This window comes from Nannospalax galili, unplaced genomic scaffold, assembly GCF_000622305.1.
Source record: "Nannospalax galili isolate Female #2095 unplaced genomic scaffold, S.galili_v1.0 scaffold269, whole genome shotgun sequence".
NCBI lineage: Eukaryota > Metazoa > Chordata > Mammalia > Rodentia > Spalacidae > Nannospalax > Nannospalax galili.
Genome location: NW_008359530.1, coordinates 303,828 through 313,621, shown reverse-complemented (window position 1 = coordinate 313,621; position 9,794 = coordinate 303,828). Strand labels below are relative to the sequence as shown.

Genomic DNA, 9,794 nt, shown 5'->3' with positions numbered 1-9,794 from the left:
TGGTTGGCCAGTTTTTTGTTAACTATCCCACAGCGGTTTGAAAGGAATGTGCTTTGTGCTTATAGCCTATATGCTTGTCTATTAAATCAAGACATTATTATTGTTACATTCATTACATCCTCTATAGTCACATATGTGCTACATAGGGATACTTCTTACTACTTGCTATGGGGACAGGGAAGCGTGTTGAAACCTCACATTTAAAATTATAATTTCTCTGTTTTTCTTAATTCTCCTGTTTATTTCATCTTCATGTTTTTAAAACAGCAAGTTAACTTTTTGTGGGTTTTTTGTTTTTTTTTTTTCACAGTTTTGGGGAGGGGGTGAGATACATGCCACAGAGCACACGTTGGAGGTCAGAGGACAACTTGCAGGAGTCAGTTCTCTCCTTCCGCCATGTGGGTCCTGGGAATAGGACTCAGATCATCAGGCTCAGAGGCAAGTGTTTCTACCGATGAACCACCTCACCGGCCCTCACCTTCTGGGTTGGCAGTTTTTCCTTCAGCCCTTTAAATATGTTATTCTACTTTCTTCTTACTGGCTTTGTTTCCAGTAAGAAATTGGTCTTTAGCTTCATCTCTCTTCCCCCATACATACTGTCTTACTGCTTCCTGTGTGTGTGTGGTATATGTACATGTGTGTGCACAGGGGGAGGCCAGCCAGCTGCTGACAAGTGGGTGTCTTTCTTGACCATTCTCCACCTTATTTTTTAAATTTTTATTATTTTTATTTTATGTGTATGCGTGTATTGCCTGCATGTAAGTAAGTGCTGTGCAATGCCCACATTGGTCAGAAGAGGCTGTCAGATCCCCTGGGACTGGAGTTACGGACAGTTGTTAGCTGCCATGTGGGTTCTGGGATTCAAACCCAGGTCTTCTGTAAGAACAATCAGTGTTCTTAACCACCGAGACAGCTCTCCAGCCCCCACTCTCCACCTTATTGAGACAGGGACTCTTACTGAGCCTGGAGCTCATACAGTGCATCCCAGGGGCCTGCCTGTCTCTGCCTCCCAGCAGTGGGGTTAACAGACATGTGCTGTTGTTATACCCAGCTTTTTATACGGATGTAGGGACTGAATCCAGATTCTCGTACTTTTGAGGCAGGCGCTTTGCTGACTGAACCATCTCCCCTCGATTCATTTTTCTTGGTTATTTTTAATGGTATGGAAGCTACATATCCATCTAATAATGATCACCTTTAAACTTTGTAAGTCATTTCCAAGCTAAACAACTACTATGGACTGAATGTTTGTGCCTCCCTACAGATAAATTTATATGTAAGGATGAATTGACTCATCATATTATATGTAATTAGACTAATGCTTTTCTACCAATTTAAAAATGAAATGGTGTGTGGGGCTGGAGAGATGGCTCAGCAGTTAAGAACACTGGCTGTTCTTGCAGAGGACCTGGCTTCAATTCCCAGCACCCACATGGTGGCTAACAACAGCCTATAACTCCAGTTCCAGGGGATCAGGCACCATTTTCTGACCTCCTCGGGAGTTACATGACACGGATGCACTTATACACCTGCAGTCAATACACTCATACACATAAAATTAAAATAATTTTAAAAAATGATATAGTGTATTTAAATCCCTTTTCTCAATGACAAAGTATATTTTATCTCCCTCCTGCTCCGTTAGTATTTGTAACATACATATTCCAATAACTGCTTTTTAAATGCTTCTGTTTAGTTTGCTAATGAGAAATTAGACTCAGCTATGAATGTAATTGCTCACTAATTTTCTTTAATTGCATTCCTTGATTATTTATATTAATTTTCAAATCAACTGAACATGGGTTCTAGGAATTGAAGTCAGGATCTCTCACAAGCACTTCACCAATAAAGTTATTTCCCCAGCCCCATGGTCTTCTTAAAAATTAAGGATGAAAATGGAGGGAAATGTGCTAATGACATCGTAGTTGAAAGAAGACCATGCTACGTGGTAAATCCAGCACTTTGTTCACTGTTCCTGAGGCCAGGCTTGGTCCAGCCACATTTCCCAGGCTCCCTCTGCCCTCTGCCCCTGTTCTCCTCACGGGGGTGAGTGGAAGGTGCTTTCTGGAACACCTCTTTCTCTGCCCCTTTCCAGGCTGGCATTTCCTTCAGTGACCATGACTTGGGTCAGCTAACTATATTTCTCATATCCCTCTTCTGTACTGGGTTCAATGACACAGCTGAGGGACACATGCCCACCTGCCCCACTCACTCCTGGGTGATTTCAGCAGAGGGCCATCTGATAGCTTTGGGGCAGGAGAGGGCCTTGGGATCCTTGCTACCAGTTTCATAGGAGCCTGGGGGAGCTTCAGGGTATGGGAATGTGAACAGAGGAAGGTGGGGTTCTGACCTTGGATGCCAGGTGGGAGCAGACCTACCTGAAGCAGGCTCTGGCTGTGGACAGAGGCAGCTTTTGTGGAACACTGATTGGGGTCCTGGGGCCATGGGAATAGTGGAAAGAGCAGGGTCACCTCTTCTCTACGTGCTGAGTAAGGAAGAGGTAGGAGAGGGCAAACTGAGCACGTTCCTTGCCTCTTTCCCGTTTCTTCCTCCCATAGCCTTACTACCTTTCTTTCTTTGGGGTAACTTATTTATGCCTGGTCCAATACCCCTTTCCATTCTGGCCTTTGCTTTTGCAGAAGCAGGACCATTCACGCCATGTTTGTTTCTGCATCCTGTCTCATCTGCCCCATTTCACCCTCTGAATAGCTGTGCCACATTCATGCAGCCTTCCCTTCTCACAGGCTATTAGTGTTTTGTAATCTTCCTTTCCATGTCAGAGCTCACTAATGCACGTGTTCGGCTTTCCACGAGGGAGAACAGGTAAAGTTCCCTGTGTGGTCCATGTTTCCATACATGGGCCTCCTGTCTGACTTCCACCTCGAAGAAAGCCTGTAGACTAGAGCAGTCGATAGAGACAGGTCACACACACTGGGAAGCCAAGCACGTCTGGTTTACTAGGGTAATATCTGCAGGTGAAATTACAGCACACACACAGAAACCCACGGGCAGAGTCCACCCCAAACATAGTCAGACACCAAAGCAACCCAAGGGCCCGGAAGTGGCTTTGGAAAGTTCTCATGAAAGTTAAAGGGTAGCTTTGGTGCTCAGATTCAAACAGAAAACCATACAAAACCAACCCATAAATATATATTATATATGTATATATATAAAAAATTGCAAAATAAAAGCCCAAGAGCCTAACCATCCACCCACACATCAGTGGCTTAAAGTGTTAGCACAGAGAAAGGCAGAACCATTTTTGGGGATGATGCGTGATGGGGGTGGGGCATGTCATACAGAGTATTTACATGGAACCCCTCTTTGACACCTCACAATACTAGAAAAGTCAAACACAGTGTATGTACAAAGGAAGACAGTAAACCGTGCTCTCATATGACGACTGTCAGATATTTCACTGAAACCATCCACAGCATTACAAGATACCACACTCCCTGGGTTCCTGTGGCCCTGTACCCTATGGGTCTTGCCAGGCCCAGCACCTGCTTGCCTGCCACAACCATCCCTCCTGGCCTCTTCTCAGAGAGGGTGGAGGACCCTGGGACTCAGCACTCTCAGCAGATTACAGGGATTTACAGGTGGCACAGTCCTGGGTATCAACCATCCACATAGCAAGAGTCACAGGCACAGAGTCTTGAAATGATGGGATGTGGTTTCCTAAAACATATTCCCATTATGGAAGGGTCTGTGATGTTTCTCAAGTGTGGCTCCCTGGCTTAGGTTCAACTGTCACCTTGATTCACATTAAAAGGGCTTTAAAAGCTATACAGGGTGGTTTGCAGGAGTGGAAGGGAAGTTAGGTCTTTCATACCATCCCTTGAGCTCTAGCAATGCCATCTCTACCCAAGAAATAAGTGTTCTTGGGATCCATCCAGCCTCACCCTGGTGCTTGGGAGAGAGTGGTAAGGAAGAAGTCGAGGACCTAGTTCCTGTGGAAGACTCTGCCTTCTCTGCCCAACCACATCCGAGCCCTTCCTTACATCATGAGCGTCTTCTTTCTGGGGCCCTAAGTTCTCAAAGTGATGGCTCATCTTTTGAGGAAAACTTGAAGGCAAGTGGCACAGACATCAATTTGGCAAAAATCTAATGCCAACTGATACTGAGGCAGACCACGACTTCCATACTTTCTGGGGACATCTCACATGGAGAGTCTTGCTAAATGTTTCTACGAAGCCAACTTTCCCCAGGGTACCATCAACATAAAGGTGATGGGAGAGTTTCTCCACTAAAGAGTGTAGACTGCTGGGCAAGGTGGCTTACCCTGTGAAGCAGAAGGCAGTGGGGTGCCTTGGGGCCGGAGCTCCACCTGTGGCCTCTCATTTCTGACGGAGTGCCACTTCCTGTGTAGACAGGGCTCTGGGAAGCAGTTACAGCACTGAGTGTGCCTCTTCACACTGTGGAGGACAGTTTCAAGAACTTCAGTCCCCTCAGGCTACTTCCTTCTTCACAAAATGTGTGGAACAGGCTCAATGTCCTACTGTGTTTTAAGCTGTGGGGTATCCTGTTCTTTTCTGTGGGAGTGGACAGTGGAGGTTTGCCCTCTCCCTGAGCTCTCAGACTCTGAGTTTGGTACTCTTGGAGAGTTCCAGTTAGGCTCAGTGAAGAAAGATGTAAGAAACCTTGGGCCTCTTTGCTCAAGATGGACTGCAGCTGTGCCAAGCACCCGAGAGTGTCTGTGGACCCACACATGTAAGTGAGCAAGGGCTATGTTTTCACCTGCCCAACAGTCAAGAACTGATTCACACTTGGGAAAAAGCCTGGCACATTGGCCTATAGAGGCCCTTGTCCTGTCTCTTACTCATCGCGTCCTAAAAACTTCAAACTCATGACTAAATTTCTAGACTAGATCTAACTTCTAGATCTATTATAGCATTTCATGTGGACAAGAGTAGTGAGGTGACTCTGTTATAACAGTGCCAAAACAACGCCTGCCATCTTGCCATGTCACCATCCCTCAGGAGCTAGGATTTCAGGTATGTCTCCATGATTGGGTCTCCCAAACCACGACTGCTTACAATGCCTTACAATGGGTTTGTGAGAGACATGTCCACATCCCCCACATCCTCTATCCAAAGAGGATGAACCTTTCGCTCCTTACTGGGTTCCTTTTATGCACATAACCTGGCTTAAGAAGGCAGAGGTTTTCTATCATTTTCTATTAGTCTTTTATGAAGCCCCGGTGTACCTTCACCTGTACCCTATAGAAAATGTAAATCACCTAAATGAACTTCTAGAGATAAAAAACACAGTCTGGGAAGTTGGGTCAGCTAATAAGAGCCCAAACCCGGGCGGGGGTATAGGACCTCTCTTGGCAGTTTTTTGCTTATGTTTGTTTTGGTTTTCTTTGCAGTCTGGGAAAAGTCACACAGAATGGGTGACTCTCCCAAATCACAACTGCTCCTAGTGTGTGATGTCACAGGAGCCAGGCTTATCTTTCTCTGCCCTTTTCCTGCTCACTTGTCCATGAAAACAGGTTGAGAGGCCACTCCACTTCTAGCTCAGCTGGCCACACTACAACACACTGGCCCAAACCTTCTTAATCCTTTTCAGTATTGAGCACAGTGGCTAGGCTAGAAACGAGCTGACATCTGTAAATTCTGAGCTCACAAACACTCCTTGCCAGTGAACCTTGACCCAATTTTAATGCAGAGCCAAAGAAATGCCCAGGTGGTGGACCTGTCTGGACTATGTATCTGTTTCTATGGCACTTGGAGCTGTGCATATCACATCCTTTGTGTACAAAGAAGGAAATTGGCAGAATGTTCCACAGTTCTCCTGTGATCTCACCCCAAAGCAAAATAGGACCTGAAACTGTGCATTTAGCATTGGCTCACTGAAAACCTTCAAGATGTTTTAGCCAAAAAAATTCTATGAAAGAAATTCTGGGCTGGGAACTCACTGGTTTTATGGAGTATAGTGCAGAGTGAGTGTGGCCATCAAATGGGCTTCTACACTGCCTCGCTGTAAAGCCCCATCACATCTCTAGTACTCCGGTACTGAGCCTTCCTCTCGGCCACAGGGATGCTTCTACAAAACGTGACTATGAATGATTCTACCCTAATTAACAGCCCTTGGGGGCAGGGACATGGTAAGATCCAGGTTCTCATGTTGTCTGTGAGTACCCTAATGATCCAGCACTGTCTACCTGTGATGTGAACCGCTCCCTGCCTTTCACACCACAAGGCCCAGTGGGACACAGCATGGAGTTCCATGGTTCTATATCTGTCCATCTTCTTCCCTTATCCTGGAACTCCCTGCTGATTCTTGTTTCTCTGGGAAGTTTGTTTTGAACACATAACTTAGCCATCTATTTTCAGGAACGTCTCCTTGCCCTCCATACCATGGTCGGATGGTCAGTCCTTGCTGCCCTAGGCCCCCTGTGTGCTTTGCCCATTCTGTGAGCTTCTCATGCTCACAGATCCCTTGAGGGCTGAATCTGTGTCCTACCCTCATGGCCACCTGTCACCCAAGCTGAATTCATGGCCTAGATTCCATGGATGATACTCTGGCAAAGCTCTGGTGTTTTAACCTGAACAAGCCTTGCTGTTGTATGGGGATTAAAAAGAGCACGCTGAGCAGTCGATGGATGGACATCATCTCTGAGCAGTGGCCACTCCCACACAAAACGTTGCCTCCTAGGGCATAGATTCCTATGTCTTTTAATGTCAGCACAATGTCTGACACAATATGGATGCTTAACCAATATTAAGGAAGGGTGAATGGCTATGTACGAGATCTATATTTAAGAAAACATCAAAGGCTTGGCCTTTGAAGACAGTTCCTTGCTGGACATTCATGTGCCTGGCCATTAGGGTATCCATCATAAGACTTGACCCAACCAGGAAGCAGAACAGAAATGAGGCCTGTACTAGGTTTTCAGCACTGAGCTTAGCTGTAGGTCTGTTTACTCAAGAAACCACAAAATAGTGGGTTTTGGCCTCTGTTGACACCATTCCCCACATTGACTGGAGCTGAGCCTGTACCACCGAGGATGGGCTCTGCCTTCATCTCAAGCACTAACACCATGCAGCAAGACCAGCTGCAGGAATAGCTAATGGACTGAGGCCACTGTTCTTGGGGTTTAAAGCTGTCTATTCAGTACAGATGGGAAGAGTAAGGATCAGAGCTCAGGCTGATCTGGGTTCAAATCCAGACATCAGATCTTGCTCAGCAAGTCAGTTATCCATATTGGAGGTTCAGTTTCCTTATTATAAAATGGGAAGAATCTTAGCCACCCCACGGGATTATTTTGAGGGCAGAGGGTAAAGCCTGCAGTGTCTACAAATGGAAAATGGTGCTCAGTCAGGAATTAAAAAATTTTTTTTTTACAATAATCAGGACTAAAAGAAGAAATGCTCTTTGAAGACACTGTGCATTAAAGAGATTGGATTGTCTCAGAGTCAACAGTGTTCATTAACCAATGCCCTGTGGAAGAAATATGGATAAGCGTTGGTATTTACAATAAAAGCTGTGCCTATTACCAGGCCCTGAGATGGGCAGAGTGTGACAGGGCTGGGGATACCCAGGCATTTCTCTGAGGGTTAGTCCAAGAGAATGGCTCCGGAAGGACATATGTTTGACCCTCCTCTGCTGGACCTACTGTGACTTGGAGTTGGGAACCCAAAAGAGTCACAATTGAGGTGAGGGCATGTGCTCCTGGTTGTGTGGGAAGGTCTAGGGCACCTGGCTGCCAGACAAGAGAGGCAGGTGTAGCCCTGCACACCATGCAAAGCTAAAGCGGTGTCTTCTCCTCCTGTACAACTCAAAACAGGATTCAGGCTTGCCAAAACTTCTGCCCTGAGTATAAAACCTTTCCTTATGTTATAACTCGGTTTAGTCTTGAAGCACTTAAGATGCACAGTACAGACAGGCCAGGTTCCTGGGCTCCTAGACCAGTTAAACCATCCCCACCCATCAGGCTGTCAGCTTTTAGAGCTCTTCCATCCATCACTCAAGAGGTTCCATGAGGAAAGCTCAGGGTCAGTGTTTAGGGAAGAACAAGCTAAGCCATCAGCCCGGGGAATAGAGATTAACTTCTATTGGCGGGGACAATTCAGAAACGCCTGGTTACTTTGAGCGGTAAGGGAAGGACCCAAAATGGACGAGAAGCAGGGCTTCTTTCTGTGGAGACAGGTCCAGCAGCAGGGGGTTCCTGGGAAGAGATGGACCTTACTCAGAGGTGGCCCTGGACTAGGCAGTGTTGTATAGAGGAGAGAGCCTGACCATGGGCGTCGGGAATGGGAGGCCCAGCTCTAGGGCAGGCCCTGTTGCCAGCTAGTTGTGACCTTGGGCAAGCCATCTGGTGCTCTGGGGTAACTGGAGTGAAGGGTTGGCCAGGTAATCTCTAGGTTCCCCTCTGAGTGTGTTCCCAGGTCCTCCTCTACCTCTCCTTGGCCCTGTGCTCCAGGGGCAGAATTGGGAGAAGGGCAGGGAAGGAGGGTAAGGATGCAGTGGGAGCCTGCCTAGCTGCCAATCAGGACTCCACCTTCTCCTTCTTTTTGCTCTTTTTCAAGAAGGAGGGGGTTCGGAATTTCTTTTTCTTCTTTGAGGGTGACTTGGAGGGTGAGCCCTCTGGGGACAGGGGGCCGCTGGTGACTGACTCGGTTTTGTCCTTGGAGCTGTCGACGTCTGTGTCAGCATTGGTGGTCATCTGGCCCAGGCCTCTACTGAGGACTTCCTCGGCGCTCTGCTCTTCCTCCCTTCCATTTATCACCGCCCCTTCTGGTTTGGCTGGCTCGGGCTCTGTGGTGGCTTCAGGGGTTTCTGTCTTCTTGGCATCTAGGAAGAGATCAGAGGGCACAGCCTGTAAGAGCCTCTGCAGGTGAGTTGTCTGTGGGGTACAACAGAACCACTTCTAGACAGTTATCCTGAGGAGTCTGGAGCAGGGGTGGCAGGCTGGCGTGGGGTGGGAGCAGGGCTCTCGGAGTACAGGAGGGGCTCTTACCTTACACTTCTTGAATATGCCCTGTCCTAGGGAGCGTGCCCTGGGCAGGTGGTAACTCTAGGGTCCTGTCTACATATTTAAACAGATGTTAGTGTCTGGACAGGCCAGGGGCCTAGCAGAGACTTAATTCAAAGTACTTCTAGGCACAGAATGAGGAGGCACAGTTAAGGAGTGGGAGCACTGGGTGCATGTCATGATCACCTCAGTGGTGGCATTGTCATAAGCAGCCAGTTACATCAATAAAAACATGGGGGTCTCATGTCTTCACACCCTACACAGCAGGGAGCTTGGGGAACCAGGAAGAACCCTACATTTCCATAGTAGAAAGGCCAGCCCAAAGGGGTCTTTCTGTTCTAGTGGCCAACAGGGCTCAGGTCTCTGTTCTACCTGCGATCTCTAGGCCCCACACTCAAGGGCAGTGCTGCTCAGACCCTGGACATTAAAGTCCTCATCTGCCTCTTCTCTTCTGGTCGTCATTCCTACTTGGCTTCCATGCAAGCTTTGAGGTGAGGAGAGAGGAGGGAAATTTTTAAAGCACAGGTTTGAAAAGTAGAAAAAAATGCGAAGACCACTTGGTTCCCTCCTCCCCATCGCACTTCTCAGACCTGAGAGCTGTGCAGGTCAGGCTCAGGTCCCAGCTTCAGCCTCGGTGAGCTTCCCACCTGAAAGCCTGCTGCTGTGTGAGGTTTGTGCCTCAGTGTACTACGTATGCTGAATATGTGTGTGTGGTGTGAGGTTGCAAGGTAAGCATGTGTGTATGATGTAGGTATGTATATATGTGCATGTGCATTTTTGGAAGAGGTTAGTTCTGGGCTGTGGAGGTGAGCGC

General features: G+C 47.4%; 1 protein-coding gene across 3 annotated transcripts in view; it reads right to left on the bottom strand.

Moving 5' to 3' along the window:
- Positions 1–2,932: 2,932 nt before the first annotated feature.
- The window catches only part of Add2 (adducin 2), a 115,607-nt gene continuing 108,745 nt past the window's right edge, over positions 2,933–9,794 (bottom strand). For all 3 annotated transcript variants that reach the window (XM_029558732.1, XM_008823244.2, XM_029558733.1), the window contains one exon: positions 2,933–8,799. In XM_029558732.1, the coding sequence (XP_029414592.1) occupies positions 8,495–8,799 (305 nt within the window). In that variant the 3' untranslated portion in view covers positions 2,933–8,494. The remainder of the gene's footprint in view (positions 8,800–9,794) is intronic.